This window comes from Asterias rubens, chromosome 5 (genome assembly GCF_902459465.1).
Source record: "Asterias rubens chromosome 5, eAstRub1.3, whole genome shotgun sequence".
NCBI classification, from domain to species: Eukaryota; Metazoa; Echinodermata; class Asteroidea; order Forcipulatida; family Asteriidae; genus Asterias; species Asterias rubens.
The window spans coordinates 18,372,029-18,396,406 of NC_047066.1; the positions used below are offsets into that span (position 1 = coordinate 18,372,029).

At 43.0% G+C, this 24,378-nt stretch overlaps 1 protein-coding gene across 8 annotated transcripts in view; it reads left to right on the forward strand.

The window, feature by feature from the left end:
- The window catches only part of LOC117290362 (neurogenic locus notch homolog protein 1-like), an 89,365-nt gene that overhangs the window by 50,169 nt on the left and 14,818 nt on the right, over positions 1–24,378 (forward strand). For all 8 annotated transcript variants that reach the window (XM_033771713.1, XM_033771715.1, XM_033771714.1 and 5 more), the window contains 13 exons: positions 231–353; positions 1,443–1,562; positions 4,227–4,337; positions 5,270–5,386; positions 7,107–7,223; positions 7,765–7,869; positions 15,195–15,308; positions 16,060–16,182; positions 16,554–16,667; positions 18,749–18,865; positions 20,073–20,198; positions 21,532–21,645; positions 23,240–23,353. In XM_033771713.1, coding sequence (XP_033627604.1) covers positions 231–353; positions 1,443–1,562; positions 4,227–4,337; positions 5,270–5,386; positions 7,107–7,223; positions 7,765–7,869; positions 15,195–15,308; positions 16,060–16,182; positions 16,554–16,667; positions 18,749–18,865; positions 20,073–20,198; positions 21,532–21,645; positions 23,240–23,353 — 1,515 coding nt within the window. The remainder of the gene's footprint in view (positions 1–230; positions 354–1,442; positions 1,563–4,226; positions 4,338–5,269; positions 5,387–7,106; positions 7,224–7,764; positions 7,870–15,194; positions 15,309–16,059; positions 16,183–16,553; positions 16,668–18,748; positions 18,866–20,072; positions 20,199–21,531; positions 21,646–23,239; positions 23,354–24,378) is intronic.

The following is a 24,378-nucleotide window of genomic DNA, read 5'->3' on the forward strand; positions in this document are numbered from 1 at the left end:
GGAAATCATAACATGATTCGCTTGCATACCGCCGGGCAAAACCTTTGTGTTTTGGCAGCCAGCTAGAAAGTGTATGCAATCTCACCATGACTACGCGTCTTTTTGCCCGGCGAAACATGACGTATACAGTGTTTTTTTTCAACAGAGGGCGGTTTGAATGTAAACATAGGTCACATCGTCTATACTGTACACTGTCATTTAATCAAACTTCATGGTTTTTTTCCCCCCAGACCTGTGTGTAAACAATCCATGCCGGAACGGAGGGTTATGCACAACCCCTCAGCAGGGATCCTTCCTGTGTACATGTCAGCTATATTACTCTGGTATCTACTGTGATATCTACACCGCACCAGGTGAGTCTTGCTTTGGATCAAACGAGCAAATAGCTGGCATGCGATTCGATCCCACAACCTTTGCATTGCTAGAGCAGATGTCTCACCACTAGCCACCGAGCTAGCCCGGTGGCTAGCACTGGTGGCCTTACACTTTTGTATTGTACTACAGTGATGTCCTGGATATCAGGGTCCATTTCTGGGGCGGAAAATTTTCAAAGCTTCATAACTAAAATCTTACCTGCAAGAAATCACTAATTTCAACAGATTCACATTCCATGGCAGCATCTATTTTGCTGCGGTGGGTTCTGATCGTCATATATTCTTCACAAATTCGTCATTTTCATGAAATAATGCAGCTCCCAACATTAAGGAATTCCCATTTGTGTTCGTACTCTCACAGTCTGCCGTGTGTACGCACGGCAGCAGACAACACTGTGAGAAAACGATCAAAACAGGAATTTGTTAACGTTGGGAGCTGCATTATTTCACGAAAATTACGGATTTGTGAAGAATATATGATGACCAAAACCCACCGCAGAAAAATGTATGACGCCATGGAATGTGAATCTGTTGAAATTAGTAACTTGTTGCAGGTAAGATTTGAGTTATGAAGCTTTGAAAAGTTTCCCCCCCAGAAACGGGGTTAATAGTTAGGACTCTGTATCTGTGTACAGAGGAAGAGTCCTATATAGGGCTAGCGCGGTGGCTAGAGGCAGTTTTGAATTTTATGTGTTAGCAGCGAGTACTGTAACTTCTGTTTGCTTCTGTTCAGCAGAGTGAGGGTTCGAATCCCGGTCGTGACACTAGTGTCCCTGAGCAAGACACTTAACTATAATTGCTTCTCTCCACCCAGGTGTAAATGGGTTTTTTGTGAGGGCAGAGATGGTTCTTGTGATTGGTTTAGCCGAGTAGCGCATATTTGTTGCACAGGCTGTATACACCCCAGGGAGCTGAGATGGTTTAAGGAATGATTTAAGGCCCAGTGACCAGGTTTAATAATGTTGAAAGCGATTTGAGACGCCCTTCCGGGTATGTATTATTATTATTATTATTATTGTAATATCGGATTTGATGTATCGTTGTCGTGTTGTCTTTACTCTCATACAGCTATGCCATGCAACCCCAACCCATGTTTATCTCAAGGAACCTGTACTGTCGTTAATGGCAATGAAGCACAATGTGCATGCCCACCGGACTACACCGGGTTCCGCTGTGAAATCTACATCAGTAAGTGCAAAGTTTCCTTTAATCTTAGTGAAATCTACATCAGTAAGTGCAAAATTTGCTATAATCTAAGTGAAATCTACATCAGTAAGTGCAAAGTTTCCTTTAATCTTAGTGAAATCTACATCAGTAAGTGCAAAGTTTCCTTTAATCTTAGTGAAATCTACATCAGTAAGTGCAAAGTTTGCTATAATCTTAATGAAATCTAAAGGAAACTTTGCACTTACTGATGTAGATTTCACAGTAAGTGCAAAGTTTCCTTTAATCTAAGTGAAATCTACATCAGTAAGTGCAAAGTTTGCTATAATGTAAGTGAAATCTACATCAGTAAGTGCAAAATTTCCTTTAATCTTAGTGAAATCTACATCAGTAAGTGCAAAGTTTGCTATAATCTTAGTGAAATCTACATCAGTAAGTGCAAAGTTTCCTTTAATCTTAGTGAAATCTACATCAGTAAGTGCAAAGTTTGCTATAATCTTAGTGAAATCTACATCAGTAAGTGCAAAGTTTCCTTTAATCTAAGTGAAATCTACATCAGTAAGTGCAGAGTTTCCTTTAATCTAAGTGAAATCTACATCAGTAAGTGCAAAGTTTCCTTTAATCTAAGTGAAATCTACATCAGTAAGTGCAAAGTTTCCTAGAATCTTAGTGAAATCTACATCAGTAAGTGCAAAGTTTCCTTTAATCTTAGTGAAATCTACATCAGTAAGTGCAAAGTTTCCTAGAATCCAAGTGAAATCTACATCAGTAAGTGCAACGTTTCCTTTAATCTTAGTGAAATCTACATCAGTAAGTGCAAAGTTTCCTTTAATCTTAGTGAAATCTACATCAGTAAGTGCAAAGTTTCCATTTAATTTAAACAAATCTACATCAGTAAGTGCAAAGTTTCCTAGAATCTTAGTGAAATCTACATCAGTAAGTGCAAAGTTTCCTTTAATCTTAGTGAAATCTACATCAGTAAGTGCAAAGTTTCCTTTAATCTAAGTGAAATCTACATCAGTAAGTGCAAAGTTTCCTTTAATCTTAGTGAAATCTACATCAGTAAGTGCAAAGTTTCCATTTAATCTAAACAAATCTACATCAATAAGTGCAAAGTTTCCTTTAATCTTAGTGAAATCTACATCAGTAAGTGCAAAGTTTGCTATAATCTAAGTGAAATCTACATCAGTAAGTGTAAAGTTTCCTTTAATCTTAGTGAAATCTACATCAGTAAGTGCAAAGTTTCCTTTAATCTTAGTGAAATCTACATCAGTAAGTGCAAAGTTTCCTTTAATCTTAGTGAAATCTACATCAGTAAGTGCAAAGTTTCCTTTAATCTTAGTGAAATCTACATCAGTAAGTGCAAAGTTTGCTATAATCTAAGTGAAATCTACATCAGTAAGTGCAAAGTTTCCTTTAATCTTAGTGAAATCTACATCAGTAAGTGCAAAGTTTCCTAGAATCTAAGTGAAATCTACATCAGTAAGTGCAAAGTTTCCTTTAATCTTAGTGAAATCTACATCAGTAAGTGCAAAGTTTGCTATAATCTTAGTGAAATCTACATCAGTAAGTGCAAAGTTTCCTTTAATCTTAGTGAAATCTACATCAATAAGTGCAAAGTTTCCTTTAATCTTAGTGAAATCTACATCAGTAAGTGCAAAGTTTCCTTTAATCTTAGTGAAATCTACATCAGTAAGTGCAAAGTTTCCTTTAATCTAAGTGAAATCTACATCAATAAGTGCAAAGTTTCCTTTAATCTAAGTGAAATCTACATCAGTAAGTGTAAAGTTTCCTAGAATCTAAGTGAAATCTACATCAGTAAGTGCAAAGATTCCTTTAATCTAAGTGAAATCTACATCAGTAAGTGCAAAGTTTCCTTTAATCTAAGTGAAATCTACATCAGTAAGTGCAAAGTTTCCTTTAATCTTAGTGAAATCTACATCAGTAAGTGCAAAGTTTCCTTTAATCTAAGTGAAATCTACATCAGTAAGTGCAAAGTTTCCTTTAATCTTAGTGAAATCTACATCAGTAAGTGCAAAGTTTCCTAGAATCCAAGTATTTATTACTCAGGGTGGATACGTGTGATTACAAGTCTTATTATTATTATTATTATTATTATTATTAAGTTAAACTTTACCCTGGGTTAAAGGTACTGCAGCCGATTTCACGAAACGCTAGGATTAATCCTTTTTTCGAGTTAAGATGCTTTACTAGTCCTAGCTTAGGATTAATCTTAACGTTTACATGTTACAGTGCAAGGCAGGGACTAGTCCTACATGTATGTCCTAAGATTAATCCTAAGTTAGAAACAGTTTGGTGAAATCGACGGCTGGACACATAAAGTAATTACTCAATCTATATACCAACATGAAAACTATGTACCAACATGAAAACTTTTTTGGTAAGGAGAAGCCGAAATTGTTTTATATAGAAAAGGCTTGAAGCCTTTCTCAGGCATTTGCAACCATTATTTGTGCAACAAGGTTTTTTTTTCTTTCATTGTTTTCTCGCAACTTCGATGACTATTTGAGTAAAAATTGTCACTGGTTTGGGTTTTTTGTGCTGATGTTGGGGCTCACCAAGTGAGAATACTGGTCTTTAACAATTACCAACGGTGTCCAATGCCTTTAAAAATAGGGATGTATTTTGTTGACTGTTATTTTCATGTTTTGTTGTTGTTTACTTCAGTTCCGGATCCGTGCTCTTCCAATCCTTGTGTGAATGGCGTCTGCCGGAACGCAATCACTAGCTTCAGTTGTAACTGTGTGAACGGCTTCTCTGGCCTCATCTGTAATATACGTGAGTTTAGTATGCGGTTGTTTTCTTGTTTTAGGGAGAGGGGGTACATGTTTATTACTTGAAGGAACAGGGTGTCGTGGCCGAGCAGTTCAGAGCACCGGATTCAGGCTCTGGTGTTTGATCAGCAGAGTGTGGGTTCGAATCCCGGTCGTGACACTTGCTACATAAAATTGGGGAGGAAGTGCTTTCTGCTCTAGCGGCCAGGCTTCGAATTGATGATACCCAAGCCTACATCCGTATGGACTGTAAAGGGGGTAACCCTGTTTCAGCCCTAGGAGTAGGTGGCAACTGCCTCTGGAATAAAATAATTGTAGCCCACACCTTGAAGTGGCCTTCAGGCCTTGTGTGTCTGGCGACTTGCATTAAAAAAAAAACATAAACAAAAACAGGGTGTCATGGCTGAGCGGTCTAGGGTGGTGTACTCAAGTTCTGTAATTTATAGAGAGTGGGTTCGAAGCCTGGACCGGGCCCAATTTCATTGCGCTGCTAAGCACAAGAGTTTGCTCTGGATGAAATTTTTGCCTTGATAAAAACAGGATTACCAACCAAATTTTCACATGATTTTCAGGATAAGCAAACAATGACTGAATAACAGAAACAAGCAATATGCAACAAATGGAAATTGGTTGGTAATCCTGTTTTTATCATGGAAGAAATTTCATGCTAAGCAATTGTTTGTGCTTAGCAGCTCTATGAAATTGGGCTCAAATCAGTCACGACACTTGTGCTTTAACTATTTCATAGGCTTAAACAAGAACGTCTAATCGGCCAAATTATTAATTTGTTAGCAGTTTTAAAACTAGAGACAGAGTTTTAGTGGCCAAACTCAGAATTTCTTTAATGGAGCTTTCTTGTGATAAACTGAGAGACTTGAGAATTGAGAGTTGGATTGAGAGTCTGTTTTTCATGTACATCTCTTTGTTTGTTAACAGCCCCTGATCCATGCTTGAACGTACCTTGCCTCAATGGTGGAGCATGCAACAGCTTGGGCACCTCTTATTTCTGTAACTGCAGCAACACCCTCTACACGGGACTCAACTGTGAAACCGGTAGGTACCATCGTGTGAATTTACCACTCGCCAAAATCTCTGAATTTTAAACACTAGATTTCACTGTGACTCTTGTCAGCTGTTCAGTAAAGTTGTTGTAAACTAAATATTCATCCTGGAACCCACTTCACCAAGGCAAGTGATCCGACCTACTGGGCCAAAATTCATAGCGCTGCTTAACGGTAAGCACACTTTCGTGCTTACTTTAGGATAAAAATTGGCGAAGGTGCAAGCGTATTTCACAGTTTAGCAGAAAAATTGGGCGGCCATATTGTGCGTTTACCGTGGATTTGCGTTAAGCACATTTGGGCGGCCATACTGGCGTTTACCGTGGATTTGCAGTAAGCACATTTTCGTGCTTACTGTAGCAGAAAAATTTGCGAAGGTGCAAGCGTATTTCACAGGTTAGCAGAAAAATGCGGCGGCCATATTGTGCGTTTACCGTGGATTTGCGTTAAGCACATTTGGGCGGCCATACTGGCGTTTACCGTGGATTTGCAGTAAGCACATTTTCGTGCTTACTGTAGCAGAAAAATTTGCGAAGGTGCAAGCGTATTTCACAGGTTAGCAGAAAAATGCGGCGGCCATATTGTGCGTTTACCGTGGATTTGCGTTGTGACATCATTTATTTTTGTGTGGTAAGCACCGGAAGGTTAGCATGCCTTTTCGTGTGCTTATCGTTAGCAGCGCTATGAATTGGAAATCGCACAGTAAGCACAAAATCGGCCGCTAAGCAGCCCTACGAAATTGGGCCCAGGCCTACTTGATGGTGTCAAATAAAGGAAAAGCTAGAAAGCTAGCAGAGAGAAAGTCCCACTGTTTCTTATTAGATTTCTTAAGATAAATGGTAGATTTTTAGGATTCAAAGTTGCTGTCAGGATAACACTTTTTCCCAATACTTCACATTATAAACAAGAACTTGGGAATCTCATAGGCAGTGACACGCTTTACCACATGTTTTTATACCTCAAGATAGTAGTTCAAAAGCAGGACATTTCTTTTCAGAACTGCCCGAATTCTGAAAATCTACTCTGCGGTAGTAGAGATGTCTCGTAAATTCCGAACTTCTACTCTGCACCAGTAGAGAAGTCTGAAAAATATATGCACTAGTATATATAGCAAGACAAATTCTCAAAAAAACTTAATCTACTTAGCACATAGATAAACACATGGTGTTACTGCAAACCAAAAAAATAAACTGATCATTCCCAAACCAATGAATACCAACCTGAGTTGTCATTGGCAAACTTGGGTCTCATTTAAAACCATTATAAACTTTCGTTACAGAAAAAAAAAAAAAGTTCACAGATTTACAAATAACTTACAGGGTTTACAGAAGGTAATGGTGAAAGACTTCTCTTGAAATATTATTCCATGAAATACTTTACTTTTTGAGAAACATTAAAACGATATCAATTCACGATAGCCAGAGTTACAAATTTATTTTGAACATAATATGTCATGACACGAGGAAACGTGCGGAAACAAGGGTGGGTTTTCCCGTTATTTTCTCCCGACTCCGATGACCGATTGAGCCTAAATTTTCACAGGTTTGTTACTTTATATAGAAGTTGTGATACACAAGTGTGGGCCTTGGACGATACTGTTTACCGAAAGTGTCCAATGGCTTTAATGGGTGATTCACGCAACGTTAAGATAGTTTCTAGGAAGTCAGAATGAACATCGAGAAATTTACTTTGAGGTATTTTCTTTGTTTCAGCACCTAATCCATGTGATTCGAACCCTTGCATAAATGAGGGTGTTTGCATCAATCGTATCATAACCTATGAGTGTTCCTGTACATCCAATGGCTACTCCGGGATAAACTGCCAAATACGTAAGTTGAACTTTGACATTTAGGATTGAAACGGGTCAAGTTTTGTTTTGATAATAAGCACTACGTTACGTTAACACTCTTAACATTTAGTGGCAATAAAACTGAACAAAGAATTGCCTGCAGATGCTCGCAGATTTCGGCCAATACACATAAACAACAAAATTAAAATAGTTGTTATTCTTTTAATTACTAGTTTCACAAAAACCATCAAGATAAAACCATTTATAAGTCTCCAGAATTCACATTAAGGCATTTTAATTTAAGATAAACACCAAGTATTAGTAGAAAACATTCTGAACACCTTGTTTCAATTCAGCCTTTTTTATCAAAGCTCCAAAGATTTGGCCAAAACAAAAATAAAAACCTGGGGAGAACTTGCATTAACAGGAGGATTTTTATCAAGTTTCATTTCTTCTTTTCATTTCTTAATGAAGTGTTTTTCTTGGTCATATCTTAGCGTTTATAAATTTTGTGGGTTGATAATTGAAAAAAAATAATTGAAAGTGTTATTAATTTGTATGTATCCTTTTCTGTTAAACAGCACCAAATCCTTGTGCAAGCGTGAATTGCCTGAATAATGGAGTGTGCGACTCTGGCCGGTGTAACTGCGAGAATACTGGCTACTCTGGATCGCGCTGTGAAATCTGTAAGTTTAAGTTTCTACCAAAAGACCTTACGCAAACGACATCGTTAGAGTAGAGCGCCCTCCATGATATCCCTTTTATTAAAATTTATTTATTCTTGGCTGAACATCAGCTAAAAGTTTTGTGACTTGTGTCTGGCACCCTGGAAATTTTGACAAAATAGGGAGACCACCAACATAGGGCTAGATAGGTCAGTTGGTAGAGCGCCGGCACCTTAATCCGGAGGTCGTTGGGTCAAATCCCTCTGTAGTCAATTTGTTTTTGTTCAACCCAAAATCATTCAAAGTTGTTCAATGAGATCTTGTGTCCTTAAAAATGTTGCATCTGAACACAGGATCTAGTTTGTGTGTTTTTTTGTTTGTTTGTTTGTTTGTTTGTTTGTTTGTTTATTTTTTTGTTTGTTTGTTTGTTTATTTGTTTGTTTGTTTTGGATTTTCCCTTCAAGGGAACTCGGCAAACTCCCACAAAGGGATATAAACACCAAGCTGGCAACAGCCAACTTTTCACATACAAACACTTGTTTAACGTCAGTGATTATGAATTGCAAAAATCAGGAAATTTTAATTAAAAAACACATTGCCAATACATAGTTATTGTGACATCAGCTGTTAGCCTGGTAGGATTCGAACCCACAACCTTGTGATTGTAAAGCCCAGTTCAAACTTCCTTCTAATACAAATGCCAAGCGAATTTTTGTGGCGCACCAACCCGTATGTAAGCTTGGGCGATATCGATTTATTTTATTCACGATATATTGCCGACAATATATCGCGATATTCGATATAATCGCGATTAATTAAATTTGACATCATCAGTCTTCAAACTCCAAGTAAAAGTTGTAGAAGAGACAGTCCACTTCAGGGGACTCCCTTACCTGTTAAACCTACAATTTGCATATTTCTCTTAGCCTTAGGCTTCCACGCTAGAATTTTATACCACAATAGGGCGCCCTCCATCGTCCGCCCCTGCCCACGGCCAACTCGTCCTCTTTTCTCTAGCGTTCAGCGAAGACAGACGTGTTTTTGTTACGGACGGATCCTTAAGTGATTTTTGGTATTTTCGGAGGAAGTTGTGAGTTTTTCCTTTAGTGATTATACTGTGCTTCTTACGTTTTATATTGTAAAGACGTTTACTTACTGTACAGAGTACACTCGTTTTCTGTTTTTGGTAATTAAAATTACACGAGTTGTGTCAGTGCTTTATTTTTGAATTGTTAAAAGATTTCACGTTACATTTTCAGTTATTAGGATGGCGGACTCACGCAAAAGCAAGCGTGGGGTGACGCCCAAAAATTTTGTTCCATGTTCTTCTTGCCGACGTATTAAGCCCCGTCCCGAGCAAGATTTACATGCCTTGTGCCCCCGTTGTAGACCGTGTAATCGGCAGGTGCCGTGCTCGGTTTGCAAGGACTGGGGATCAGCAGATTGGGAGGCCGTAGCGGCATGGGTTCGTTCCCGGTCTCCCTCGGGTGAATCGGCAGCCAGTGCATCTTCCGGAGCTGTGTCCAGAGCCAAAAAGACGACATCGGCAGGACGATCGCCGCTTTCCGGGGTCATGCCTAAAGGGTCTCTGGCCACCGGTAAAGCATCGGGCCATACTACTAAATCCGTGCCTGTGAGGCCTCCGGAATTTAGTATAGTCACTGGCGCCGAGAGTCCAAGCAAGATCACTCAATCGGGGGAAATGTCCCAGGCCGTTTTGAGTGATGGATCCGACACGGCGCCCCCAGCCGGGCAGCCCGTGATCGCTTCCAAACGTAAGCAGGGGAAGAAAAAGGGTACTTCCCGGGCCAAAGCTGTGCCTGCGGTGCAGGTAGCGACAGGCCACGTTAGCCCCGGTGAAACCGGAACAGACTCCGGTAAGACCGGAACGGTACCCGGAAACACCGGTGCCCGGCCAAAGACATTGGCGGGTGTTTATGTGGCCCCGGCCCCGAGCCACGGACAGCATCGGAGCCGGGATAAGTCCGATGGTGAGGAACGCCACCGGCGTAAAAGACGCCGAAGATATACTAGTTCCAGTTCATCATCCTCATCTTCCCGATCGCCACGGGGTCATCGCCGGCATCATAGTAAGCGGGAAGACCCCACATCGGCCCTTCTATTACAAGGGTTCCGTGAACTGACGGCCAGTATCACGTCACTAATACCCAAGCCGACAGCGCCGGCTCAACCGGTGGCTCCACCGGAGCCAAGGCAGGTTTTACCGAGGACGGAGGACGTAATGTCAATCACCGTCTCGGATAGTTTTTCCGACCCGGGCAGTGTGTCAGATAGGGATCCACGCCGTGTTTCAGCAGCGGTAGCGGTCCCAGACACCGAACAATCCTCGGGAAATGAGGAAACTGTTCCCCTGACACAGCGACGGGATAACCGGGAACGACCCCCAGGGCGGGAGGATGATTCATCGGGTGATGAATCATCCTACCAATCCACAACCGACCAGCGATTGCGTATGGTCATGAAAGATATGGTACGGGTGTTGCACATACCTTCCAATGAAGAACCAGACCCGGTAGACGGCGCTAGACAATCGTTTAAGCGTCGTACCGCGCCGGTCGAACCAAAGGAATTTTTTCCGGTTCTTCCAATTGATCGGCTGTGTGCCGATCGTATGAACGCACTTTCGGAAGTGAAAAAGATACGTCCGTTCGTGCGCCGGGAAACTCGCCCGTTCAGAGTACCTCAGGCAGACTTTGATAATTTTTTATCAGTGCCGCCCATGCCCGCTACAGTGCGTGATAAAATCACGGCGGATTCGGGCGGTCGAAGTACTTTGAAGTCACCTTTTCCGTCCAAGGAAAAAAATGTGTTTGAGGAGTCATTAATAAAAATTGATACGGCTTCACGGGCAGGAATTCGGGTGGCATGTTTTTTACAACTCCTTTCCGAATATTTGGTGTGTTCTTGTGAAGCAGATTCACCTGTATCACCAGAGGCAACCGAGACAGCTTTTCGTTGCCTTGACGACGGGCTACGGCTGTGTATGGACCAGTTTATGCGGGTGTCCTTGATGACAATCAATGCACGGAGGACAAACGTTTTGGATACGATTTTTGTTCCCTCCGATGGATTGAGGTCCAACCTGGAATCTCTCCCCCGGCTGAGTTCCGATTTATTTGGAGGAAAATTCCAGGAGGTCATGCAAGCCGAGGCGAAGCGAATTAAAGCCACAGACAAGATTAACCTCAATAAACAATCAAGTCAAGGAGGCAGCTCTCGTCCGGCAAGAGGCAACAGTGGAGCTACTAAGGGCAAGACGTTCCCCCGTAAACCGTTGAAGCCGTTTGCTCCAAATCCATCGGGCTCTGCTTTCAAGCCCACTACAACTGTTGTACAGAGTCAGGCTTTTGGGTCGCGTTCACGAGGTAGAGCCGGCTTCACCCCCCGCTCCAAAGCTTCGCGCGGAGGTTACCGGGGTGGTGCTTGGCGCCGGTGACTCCCCCCTTCCCACGACCCCCTTTCCAGGGCCCGTGGGGGGTCGACTCATTTATTTCGCAAAGACTTGGGCCCTTTTGTGCAACGACGGGTGGGTACAAAAAAAGGTAGCTTCCGGCTACAAAATAGAGTTTACAAGTACTCCCCCGTCTGCATACCTACCGAGAACAACACCGATTCCAACCGACCGAACCAAGCGTCATGCTCTGGAGTCGGAGATATCCGCCCTCTTGCAAAAACAAGCCATATGCAGAGTGCAAACAGAGGATGCGAATCGAGGGTTTTTCTCAACCTTTTTTCTAGCTCCAAAGAAAAACACAGGAGAATGGCGACCGATTTTAAACCTTCGGCCATTAAACAAATATGTCCGACCAAAACGGTTTCGGATGGAGTCGCTGCGGACAGTTTTGGATGCATTACCCATTCCAACCTGGGCAGTGTTGATCGATCTAAAGGATGCCTATCTACATGTTCCGATGTGGGCCGAACATCGAGCGTTCCTACGGTTTCGTTACGACCAAAGGACTTACGAATTTCTGACACTACCGTTCGGCCTTTCCACTGCCCCGAGGGTGTTTACACGGCTGGTGAAAGTCGTAGCAGGAATCCTCCGGCGACGTCAGGTACAGATTTTTGTTTACCTGGACGATTGGCTCATTGTTGGGGAGACAAAGGAGGAAACAAGCTGGGCACTCAAACTAACTGCAAACATCATTTCGGAGTTAGGTTTTCTGATCAACATCGAAAAATCGCAGCCAAATCCGACAAGGCACCCAGTTTTCTTAGGAGCAAAACTGGACCTCCAGCGAGGACTAGCTTTTCCTACCGAGGATCGAGTCCACAATCTTTTGGACTGCATCACTCTGTTCAGAACTGCCAGTGTGGCCCCAGCAGTGGCATGGCTTCGGCTATTGGGCCTAATGGCAAGCATGGTGGACGTACTCCCATGGTGCAGATTGCGGATGCGCCCGATACAGTTGCATCTACTTGCATACTACCGACCATGTATTCACCATATCCAGTGGCCAGTGCCAATCCCAAATATGATTTGCCCCCACCTGGACTGGTGGTCGCGGCGAACAAACATCATGGTGGGACTGATTTTCCCACGACCGCGACCTACCTTAACTCTGGTGACCGATGCCTCCAACACAGGTTGGGGGGCACACATTGGAATGGAATCGGTAGCGGGCTCTTGGTCCCAGGCGGACAGTCAATACCACATCAATGTCCTAGAACTGCTCGCAGTTTTTCGGGCACTGAAACATTTGTCAGAATAGTGACAGGGGAAGTGGTCCTCATAAAATCGGACAACTCAACGGTTGTCTCTTACATAAACCGCCAGGGCGGAACGCATTCCCCGCAGTTGTGCATGCACACATGGGAGCTTCTGCTTTGGTGCCAGGCGAGACAGATCAATCTTACGGCGGTCCACTTAGCCGGAAAGCTGAATATCATGGCGGATGCTCTGTCTCGGGGGAAGGTTCTTCCAACCGAATGGACTCTGCACCCGGCAGTGGTTCAATCGATCTTCCAAGTACGGGATCGTCCTCACATCGATCTGTTTGCGTCGGCACTGAACCATCAGTTACCGGTGTATTGTACACGCAACCAGGATCCGAAGGGATGGGCAGCAGACGCTTTTTCCATCAGTTGGAAAAACATGCTAGCATACGCGTTTCCCCCGATCTCGCTTCTACCAAGGGTACTGACAAAGATCGAGGCGGAAGAGTGCAGAATCATCCTCATCGCACCATTTTGGCCACGCCAGCCTTGGTTTCAGAAAATAGTTCGCCTCTTGTGCAAGTCGCCGATAATTCTACCGGTGCGATCAGACCTACTGCGTCAACCACGGTCCCTGATCCCGCAACCAGGGGTAGAGTCCCTCCACCTAACATCTTGGATGCTGTCAAGCAATCACTGCGATCAGCGGGCCTTTCAGCAGACGCTGCCTCATTGGCAGCCCAAGGCCGCAGACTGTCTACCCGTAGGACTTACGACAGCCGATTACGACATTATCATAGGTGGTGCGAAGAACACACTTATGATCCATGCACAACGCCTCTAGCAGTGGTTGGAGATTTCTTTATGTACCTGTTTCATAAGGATTTGACGATATCCACTATTCGGGGCTATAGATCAGCTATAGCGGCTGTCCATAAAGGGTTCGCAGATGGATCTACTGTGTCCAATAACGCTAGCCTGGCTCAGCTCCTGCGGGGGATGTATGTTGAAAGGCCTCCATCTAGGAAGCTGGTTCCATCCTGGGATCTTGCACAAGTTCTTAAGGTCCTGGCGGAACCGCCATATGAACCATTGGCGAATGCCCCCTTATTAGACCTATCAGTCAAAACAGTTTTCCTGTTGGCTACAGCCACAGCTAGACGAAGAAGTGAGCTCCATGCCCTTTCAGTTGAACCAGGGCACATTAGATGGGAGCCAAGTGGAGTAAGACTGGTGCCTCGTCAGGGGTTTTTAACGAAGAATCAATCTCCTTCCTTCCTTCCTCCACCAATTTTCGTGCCGGACCTTAAAAGTTTTTCCTCGGTCCCACAAGATAAACTGTGGTGCCCAGTTCGAGCACTCAAGTGGTACCCGGCTCAAACAAAACCCTTGAGAGGAGACACCACCCAACTGTTTATTTCAACAAATAAACCACACAAAGCAGTCTCTGCAGACTCCATTTCCCGGTGGATAGTTACAGCTATCCAGGCATCTATCAAAGACTGGCCAAAGGTACCGGACATTCGGGTCAATGCCCATGACACCAGAGCCATGACGACATCATGGGCCTACTTTAAAGGTGTCCCCATTCAGGACATTTTGCAAGCAGCAGCCTGGAAAACACCATCAACATTCACATCCTGCTACCTGCGGGATGTTCTCCAAGCAGAAGGAAGGACGGGCCGTACAGCCCTCTCAATAGGAGCATCCAAGGAAGGTTCTACCCTGGAGTGATGGGGGCATTACCTCTGGATCAAGAAAGAATAAGCTTTCTGGTGAGTTCTTTAGTTTTTTATTCATACCTTTTGGTATGGGACAACGCGAAGGGACATTAAGTTTTAGGTTTCCCGAGACGCGGTTTTTTGAATAGGCTCGCTCTGAAGCCCACCATCCATTTTTCGGGGCTAGTCTATGCAAATTGTAGGTTTAACAGGTAAGGGAGTCCCCTGAAGTGGACTCCCCCAAATCTAGGTGATTTGGGAGTCCGCGAAGGGACGATACTTACCTGTTAAACCCTCCCTCCCTCCTTCCCCACAGTGGCTCGCCTTACTAAGTTCTAGAGAAAAAGAGGACGAGTTGGCCGTGGGCAGGGGCGGACGATGGAGGGCGCCCTATTGTGGTATAAAATTCTAGCGTGGAAGCCTAAGGCTAAGAGAAATATGCAAATTGTAGGTTTAACAGGTAAGTATCGTCCCTTCGCGGACTCCCAAATCACCTAGATTTGGGGGAGTCATAGCATAAGAGAGGTGTTCTAATGACCTATTCTTCTGGTTTGACTTCAAACCCATGGGGTGCAAGATGTCTAAGCTAGCAAATACATCGCGATATTTAATCGATATTTCGATTAAAACCAAATCCATCCGATATCGAAATCGTTTCCAAATTAATATCGCGATATTCGATAATATCGTGATATCGCCCAAGCTTACCCGTATGCGCTCCATTTTTCTTTTTGACGCAATGAAATTAGCATCGCACGAAGCTTTCGCAGGTAGTATGAACCGGGTATAAGTCCTGCAGTCTAAACACTTAACCATGGTGACTTAACTTTGCATTCAGTGATAAATAAATCTAACTAAATATTACCATTTACATTGTTCTGAAGGTTTTACAAACAGATTCTGGGTGATAACTAATGATAGACTCTTAACTTTTCTTCCATACAGTGTCGGATGCTTGTTTCTCCAGCCCATGTATAAATAATGGCACGTGTATAAACTTTGGTCAGTTTTTTCGCTGCAACTGTCAAGTGGAGAATGAAGGGACCTACTGTGAAACTTGTAAGTTCTAGATTTCTTTCTTCTTACTGTTCGAAACTTCAAGACCACAACGGCTCTTTTCAGAGCCAACACTCCCATGAAAGAGATCTTATATATGGTTGTACCCGCCAAAGTTTACTTTTTAGTATTTCAATTTTGGTTTTTACCCATACACCGATGTGTGTTAGCACTGTATACTCAGTACTTTCCCGAGTCCTGTGAAAAAAATATCACAGGCATGTTACTTGGTTGGGATTCGAACCCACGACCCTTGCAATTCTAGAGCAGTGTCTTACCAACTAGACTACCGAGGTTGCCCGGCAGCTAGAGGCAGTTCGAATCGTATGTTTTGTCAGCGGGTACCGCAACGATATAACAGATGTTAAATTTGCATGTTACTCTGGTGGGATTCGAACCCATGACCCTTGCAATTCTAGAGCAGTGTAATTTTGGTTTTTACCCATACAACCTTTTTAGTATTTATAGTTACTTCTTGTTTTTCACACCATGCAAAGCTTCACACACCATTTGCTATATAGACGATGTGACCTCTGACGTAACTTGAAAACCATAACATGATTCGCGCGCATACCACCGGGCAAAACATTTGTGTTTTGGCAGCATGCTAGAAAGTGTATGCAATTTTACCATGACTACGCGTCTTTTTGCCCGGCGAAACATGACATGTACAGTGTTTTGTCAACATAGGGCCGTTTGAATGTAAACATAGTCTATAAGAAGCCATAATTATTATTATGATTTGTTTTTGCAGATAAGAACCGGTGCGAGGTCCCCCCAGCTCCTTGTCTGAACAATGGAGAATGTTTTGATCTTGGTGGGTATAAGTCGAGCTGTAACTGCCGCCAGGGCTTCGCTGGTGACAGCTGTGAAACAAGTAAGCTAGTTTGTTTTGTCTTAGTAAGAGAGTGTCTCAGAGCTCTGAGTAGTAGGAATGTTCTAAATGCAGCCATTTTGACGTTTTCTCACTATAGGCAGCAACCATAGAGTTATATATAAGAACTAGAGGGCGCATTGGTGATGCTTCTTGCACAAACGCGACAGGACTGCAGGGAGACACGCACTCCATTTTGCACGTGCGTTGAATGTGAAGTACACATTGATGTTTGTGTCTTTGCTAAGCAAAATTTGAGTGGGGCACCAGCCTCCACAACACAAACTAAAAAAGATAATGTCAACAAATATTCTGCAATTATTAAGCTTGTGTATTGGACATCATTTAATTGGTGTATATATTTGTTTTTGCAGGAGTAAATCTGTGTGATAGTAATCCGTGTAATGAGGGATCAACATGCCATTCAGTTACTGATGGATATACCTGTTTGTGTAGACCAGGCTATGGAGGCATTACATGTCATGATGGTAAGTAGACTATAGGCTTGTCTGGCTGGCTGGTTTGTCAAGCGGGCTGGCCGGAAGCTGGCTGGTTAGTTAGATTTGGCCTGCTTGTTGTCGGTTTTGACCTGCTTGTTGGCTTGCTGGTTTGTCCGGTTTGGCTTGCAGGTTTTGTCAGGTTTGGCTGTCTGGTTTGTCCTAGCTTGTTGGCCCTAGCTTGTTGGCAGGCTGGTTTGTTGGGTTTCACTTGCTGGTTTGTCCGGTTTGGCTGGCAGGTTTTGTCAGGTTTGGCTGTCTGGTTTGTCCTAGCTTGTTGGCAGGCTGGTTTGTTGGGTTTCGCTTGCTGGTTTGTCCGGTTTGGCTGGCAGGTTTTGTCAGGTTTGGCTGTCTGGTTTGTCCTAGCTTGTTGGCAGGCTGGTTTGTTGGGTTTCGCTTGCTGGTTTGTCCGGTTTGGCTGGCAGGTTTTGTCAGGTTTGGCTGTCTGGTTTGTCCTAGCTTGTTGGCAGGCTGGTTTGTTGGGTTTCGTTTGCTGGTTTGTCCGGTTTGGCTGGCAGGTTTTGTCAAGTTTGGCTGTCTGGTTTGTCCTAGCTTGTTGGCAGGCTGGTTGTTGGGTTTCGCTTGCTGGTTTGTCCGGTTTGGCTGGCAGGTTTTGTCAAGTTTGGCTGTCTGGTTTGTCCTAGCTTGTTGGCAGGCTGATTTGGCAGGGTTGGCTGGCAGGTTTTGTCCGATTTGGCTTGCAGGTTTTGTCAAGTTTGGCTGTCCGGGTTGTCCTAGCTTGTTGGCTGGTTTGGCAGTATGTTTGGCTGGCGGGATGGATAGGATATCAGGTTTGGCTGACCAGTTTGGCCACCTGACAGAATTATTTGTAGTTTGACTGGCTGGTAATATACCAGCATGCTGACTGGTTAGGCCAGTTATCTGCCTGCCTGGGTGTTTGCTTGGATGGCTGTTTTGTATGTTGTTTGGCTTGCTTGGCTACCTAGCTGGCTGTAATGTTCATGAAGTTTCATCAGCTTGGTGGCTGGAAGGATTGTTTTTAAGATTTGGATGGCTGGTTTGGCCGGCTGGTTTGGTTGGCTGGTTTGGCTGGTTGGTTTAGCTGGCTGGCTTGGCCGGCTGGTTTGGCCGGTTGGTTTGGCTGGTTGGTTAAGCTGGCTGGCTTGGCCGGCTGGTTTGGCTGGTTGGTTTGGCCAGCTGGTTTGGCCGGCTGGTTTGGCCGGCTGGTTGGTTTGGCTGGTTGGTTTGGCCAGCTGGTTTGGCTGGTTGGTTTGGCTGGTTGGTTTGGCTGGTTGGTTTGGCTGGCTGGCTTGGCCGGCTGGTTTGTTTGGCTGGTTGGGCTGGTTGGTTAAGCTGGCTGGCTTGGCCGGCTGGTTTGGCTGGTTGGTCTGGCTGGTTGGTTTGGCCAGCTGGTTTGGCCGGCTGGTTGGTTTGGCTGGTTGGTTTGGCCAGCTGGTTTGGCTGGTTGGTTTGGCTGGTTGGTTGGTTTGGTCGGCTGGTTTGTTTGGCTGGTTTGTTTGGCTGGTTTGGCTGGTTGGTTTGGCTGGCTGGTTTGGCTGGCTGGTTTGGCTGGTTAGTTTGGCCGGCTTGTTTGGCCAGCTGGTTTGGCTGGCAGGTTTGGCTGGTTGGTTTGCCTGGCATGGCCGGCTGAAAAGATGTATTGATGAGACTACTGTAGTTGAGGGGGGTTATTGCTACATTGGTATCTTGACTGATTGGCTTAATGAATCCAACGACTGACCTGCTCAACCTGACGATGACTAGAGCAAGCTAGTCGAAACGTAGAGACCAATTCAAGAACGGACTCCGCGGTAGTGCAGTTAATTACGATCCTATAAGCTGAAGTAGTAGTCCCGCCAATTTTCTATACCACCCGGAAAAGCAGGAAAGGTCATTTCAGAACTGAGAAGTCTCCCAAACATCTGATAAATCTACTCCGCGGTAGTAGAATAAAGAAAGACGGTTCTCTAAGAACAAACTCTACACGGCAAGTAGATACACACATGGTGTTACCGCAAACCAAATATGTATTGATACCTCACCATGCAATGCCTCAAATCATATATAAATCTAAGTTGTAACCTAAAATGAATTTTTACTTTTATCTACAGTCGTCATGGCGTGCATCTTCAACCCTTGCCTAAACTTTGGGACGTGCATCAATGGTCCAAATGCAACATATACTTGCAGTTGCCAAAGCATATATGAAGGAGAAAACTGTGAAAGTTGTAAGTACCATATCAATTGAAAAATATTTAATTTAACCTTTTTGAATTTGATGTCGGTTTGTCTCTGTTTAAATCTTGTAAAAAAAAAAACTTTAAAAAACTGAACCACTCAAGTGGAAACTAATGTAAATCCTATAGGCGATGTGACCTATGTTTACATTCAAACGGCCCTCTGTTGAAAAAACACTGTATACATCATGTTTCGCCGGGCAAAAAGACACGTAGTCATTGTAAGATTGCATACACTTTCTAGCTGGCTGCCAAAACACAAAGGTTTTGCCCGTCGGTATGCGCGCGAATCATGTTATGGTTTTCGTGTGACGTCAGAGGTCACATCGTCTATATAGAGAAAGAGAGCCAGAGAGCACACATACATGTAGGGTGCGCTCGATTAGCTTCCCCGTGTCAACCCTGCGGTGCTCACTCAGGCATCAGGTGAGCCCCTGACAAGAGCTAATCGAACGATGACACTCACCCTCTCGTGGTGGCGTCATTATATATTATTGGTTTATTAAAAAACATTCAAACTTGGCAGCCAGAGGCTGAGTTGCGTTTAAAATAACAGAGCATAAGAAAATATATATACTATTTTAAAATTACAGAAAAACATTAGGATATAAAAATAATTATTTATGTACAAATATAAAATACAAGATATTCAAACACTAAAATACAAAAATACTTTCCACTAGGGAGGCATAACACACCTCTTGCTAAAAACTCTAGTGCTACTATTCATTTAATAGTCATGCACCTGGGGCCAGCCCCAAAGCAGGGCACCCCGGGTGAGCCCCAGGAATGACGTCAAAGCTATTCAAACGCACAAGGGGCAGACCGGGGTCAACACGGGGAAGCTTTTATTGAACACACCCATAAAGGGCAAGGGGTAAAACCAGCCCCTTCCCTCCACCCCCTTTCCTAACTTCATTGTTTATCCCTTGCTTTTTTCTGTGTGCTTTGCATTCTGACTCTCTCTATATCGATGTGTTTCCACTTCACTGCTTTATGTTACACTTAGAAACCTGTTTATGTTTATTGTGTTGTCATTTACCCTTCGAGAAAACTCTGCGTTAAGGATGAAATGTCAGGCCATCAACTCATTTTTTGCATTTATGCAATACATGTGAGCCATTTTTGTTGGTAATCAGTTTGCAGCAGCTAATTCTAGTTTGTCTTATTTATATTTGTGTACATGTACATTAAACAGTGAAGGACTATTGCTTGGCTAATGCACCTTGTCAGAACAACGCAACGTGCAGGAATGTTTTCTCTGTCGGCGCGGGCTACGAGTGCCAGTGCAGGCCAGGCTACTTTGGACTTGATTGTGAAATTGGTGAGTTATTACCCTTTAAAGCCCATTCTGTTCTGTGTAGTTATCACCATACGCTATTGGCTTTCAATTCAATTCAATTCTATTAAATTCAATTTTTATTGGTCCTTGACTTACTTACTTACTTAGCTGCTCATGACTGGGTGTCCCTTGGCCTCATTTGAGAACCGTCCCCATTCATGTCTATTTTTAGCTAAATGCTCTGCCTCATCAAGTGGAATGTTGGCATCTTCCTGGATTTGCACCTTCCAGCGCAATGGTGGGCGTCCTCGTTGGCGTGGAGTGTTGAAGTCATTGTAGTAGACCAGGTTGGGTAGCCTGTAGGCTGGCATCCTGATGACATGGCCAAACCAGTTCAGGCGACGTCTGGTCACTACGTCCGTTATTGTTGTGTTCATGTTATTGGTCCTACCATGGAGGAAATTCATTTTGAATACATGCAATACAGACAGCATAATAAATAAGCTAATGGATGATAACATTAATTAATCAAAAACCTACATAAAAAACCACAATCAAATCATACTGACAACAACATCTAAGCAGAAAGTAAACAAAGTAGTTAAACACTGAGGTTGAGTAGACGGACAGAGTATGGTACGAAGGAGTTTAGGTACCTGCCAGGGTTCTTGTCTTTTGTTTTGTTTGAAGTGTTTTGTGTACCTTGCTTACTTACTTGCTTAAGTCGAGTGATGTCCTCGAATCACGATGGTTCCCCAAGCCTTTCTGTCCCCCATTGCTGACTTGAAATCTGCCGATTCAAGTCCCGTGTCGGTTTTGAGAATGTCAGTGTAAGTTAGTGCCGGTCTACCAGGTTTCCTCCTCCCATGCTTAGGTGTCCACAGAACAATATTGGACACTTCTCTGTACCGACCCCACTAGAGGTTGTTTCCTACAGTTCATGTATCTACCCATGGCCAAGCCAGGGTTTCTCAGTACGTTGCTTGTATTTTTCTTAAAACTATTGTATTGCTTGTTCTTGGAAATCTTTGATGTGCAATTTTTTTATGTGATTTTTCATGTTTGCAGGCAAATAAATCAGGGATGAGATTGTTCAGACTTTTGACTTTTTATGTCGGCCTGGTGAAGAAAATGAGACAATATTTTTTTCCACAAATAAAGAAATCCTGCTTATTGGTCTTACGCCTCTCGTGCTTTAGACACTGTTTCCAAAAGCTCCTTGGAATCTATAACCCCAGGGGCCATCATTTCAACAAATCTTTGAATTTGTATCCATGTTTCAGACTTTTTCGTTAGTAACGACTCTCACCCCTGATAAATTAAAATGAAATGAAAACAACGCAGTTACATTTTTTAAATATTTTGTTTTCCTCAGACATCAATGAGTGTTTCAGCACACCATGTCAAAATGGCGGCACTTGTCAGGATCTCGTGGATGAGTTAAGGTGCATTTGTGAACCTGGATTTGAAGGCATATTTTGTGACATAAGTAAGTATTTTTATCACGAAATAAGTTGCCCCTTAATAATACTTGATATTAATTAGAGATTCATTTTGCGTGATTTCCACAATTTTTTTTAAATCGTACAACAACGTATTTAAAACATTGGGTGCGATCGATCAGCTTCCCTGGGTGGACCCGGTCTGCCCCCGGTACGTTCGAATAGCTTTGACGTCATTCCAGGGACTCACCCGGGTCAGCCCCCAGTGCTCTGCTTGTGGAGTGGGTCACTTGGGGATGACCTGAGGTGCATGCCGTCACCACGAGAGGGCGATTGTGATCATTCGATTAGCTCTTGTCAGGGGCTCACGCGAGTACCGCGGGGTCGACCCAGGGAAGCTAATCAAACGCACCCAAAAGATAAGTATCTAAGAGAGGTTTGCGGTAACACCATGTGAATATTTTTTTTGAGCGGTGTTGATTCTGAAAAGAAGCGGTGGTTAATGACTCAACGCTCAATCAGTATGCTCTGATTAGGAGAAGAGATCGGGGCATACTGATTGAAACGTTGAGTTGTCAACCACCAGTTCATTTCAGAACCAACACTTTTGCGAACCAACGCAGAAATATTCACCTGTTGTATCCACAAGCCTCTCTTAGTTATACTTCCTTCATGCAAAGTTTTAAAATCCTACTTAAAGGCAGTGGACACTTCTGGTAATTACTCAAAATAATTATTAGCATCAAACCTTTCTTGATTGCGAGTAATGGAGAGCTGTTGATGAATAAAACATTGTGAGAAACGGCTCCCTCTGAAGTAACATAATTTTCGCGGAAGAAGTAGTTTTCCACGAATTTGATTGCAAGACCTCAGAATTAGATTTTGTGGTCTTGAAATCAAGCATCTGAAAGTACACAATTTCAATGTTATCTGGCAATTTTTGACAACCAATTGAGCACAAATTTTCACACGCTTGTTATTTTATGCATATGTTGAGATACACCAAGTGAGAAGACTGGTCTTTGACAATTGCCAATAGTGTCCAGTGTCTTTAAACAGAGTAATATATCTGTATTAGGCTGCCTATTATAGCTGTAAAATATTTCCAATTGTTCCTAATAACAAGATAATTGCTTTAACATTGACCTCTTCCTGATTGCTGCGTATCAGGTCATCTTGGAATACAAAAGTTAGATTAGACCCTTGAATAGGCCTACTTTTGTTCAGCCATTGTCACGATACGCTCTTCCCCGCTCGCACGCTCATCAGGATTCCGTCAAACAGAGTAAGGCCTATAGATAATGAATTGTACATATTATCTCTGTATTAGGTCGCCTGTCACTGTCAAATACTTCCAATTGTTCCTAATAGTAAGATAATTGCTTTAACATTGACCTCTGCTCTGTGTGAACAATTACATCAAGTCATCTTATACAGAAGTTAGATTAGACCCATAATTTATTGGCCTACTTTTTGGTCAGCCGTTAATTTGTCACCATATAATAATACACCCTTTCTGCTCGCACGCTCATTATAATATCTTGCATTACACTGTCAAATTCTGTGAAAATTACTAATAGTGTCCAGTGTCTTCAAAGAAAGGGCTTTCAATTATTGTAATTATTTTTCATCTTGCTACAGACATCAACGAATGTCAGTCAAACCCGTGCCAGAATTCCGGAACTTGTGTCGATGATAGAAACATGTTTATGTGCTTATGCCCCGATGGCTTTGAGGGCCCTGTCTGTGAAAATGGTGAGTATTTCTCAAGATTTACAAACAAAATTCTAGGAAAAATTATATTTTGAAGAAATGACTACAGACGATGTGACCTGTGACATCACATGTTTACAAAAGAGCCACAGAGCCTGGACTTCCTGCAGGCACGACTTGTACACAGCTCAATGGAAGAAAACATAAAATCTTCATTTTGTGGAGATTGCACTGTCTAATTCTCATCAACTTTTGATATGATGAGAGGGGGCACATCTCAAAACTTGGCAGGCTTTTACTTTCATAACTCTTGGATTTATGTGGAAATTATGACACAAAATGTCATCTCCCATAGGACCAGCCGTCGATTTCACAAAGAGTTGGGACTCGTCTTATCTCGAGTTAAGACGAGTAACTCGTCGTAACTTAGGATTAGTCTTAAGGTTTGCATGCTACAGTGCAGGGATGGGACTCGTCCTAAGTCCTAAGATAAGTCTTAAGTTATGAAGAGTTTTGTGAAATCGACGGCTGGGTAGTATATTGCCTGCCAGAATACTCTAAGAACATACAAGGTCACACTTATTGTAAACAAGGTTCACATGGTCTATAGTGTTTTAGTGTAATAATTGTGATGTGATCAAAACCAATGTCAGTGATACTATGCACAGATCCTGTTCTATCATTCCCATTCTGAAACAACTTCACTAGCTCCCCATCTCTCAACAAATAATTTCAAGGGACTGCTTTTCCACAAAGCACTTAACAAAGCACTTAACTGTATTTTGACTGGTCCTACCCAGGTCAAAATTCCAGTTGAACCTAGTTAACTGGGGTCAACTGGTTCAACTGGAAAGTGACCAAACTCGTCCATTTTCCATATTAACCAACTGGTTTGGACTAGGTTTAACTGTGTTCAACTAGGTTGAAATTATAAACCAGTTGGTTTCTGTCCATTTTCCATATTAAACCAACTGGTTTTAACTGTGTTTAACTAGTTTATCAACTGGTTTCAACTAGTTCCAGTTAAACCCAGTTTAACTAGGTTCAACTGGAATTTCGACCTGGGT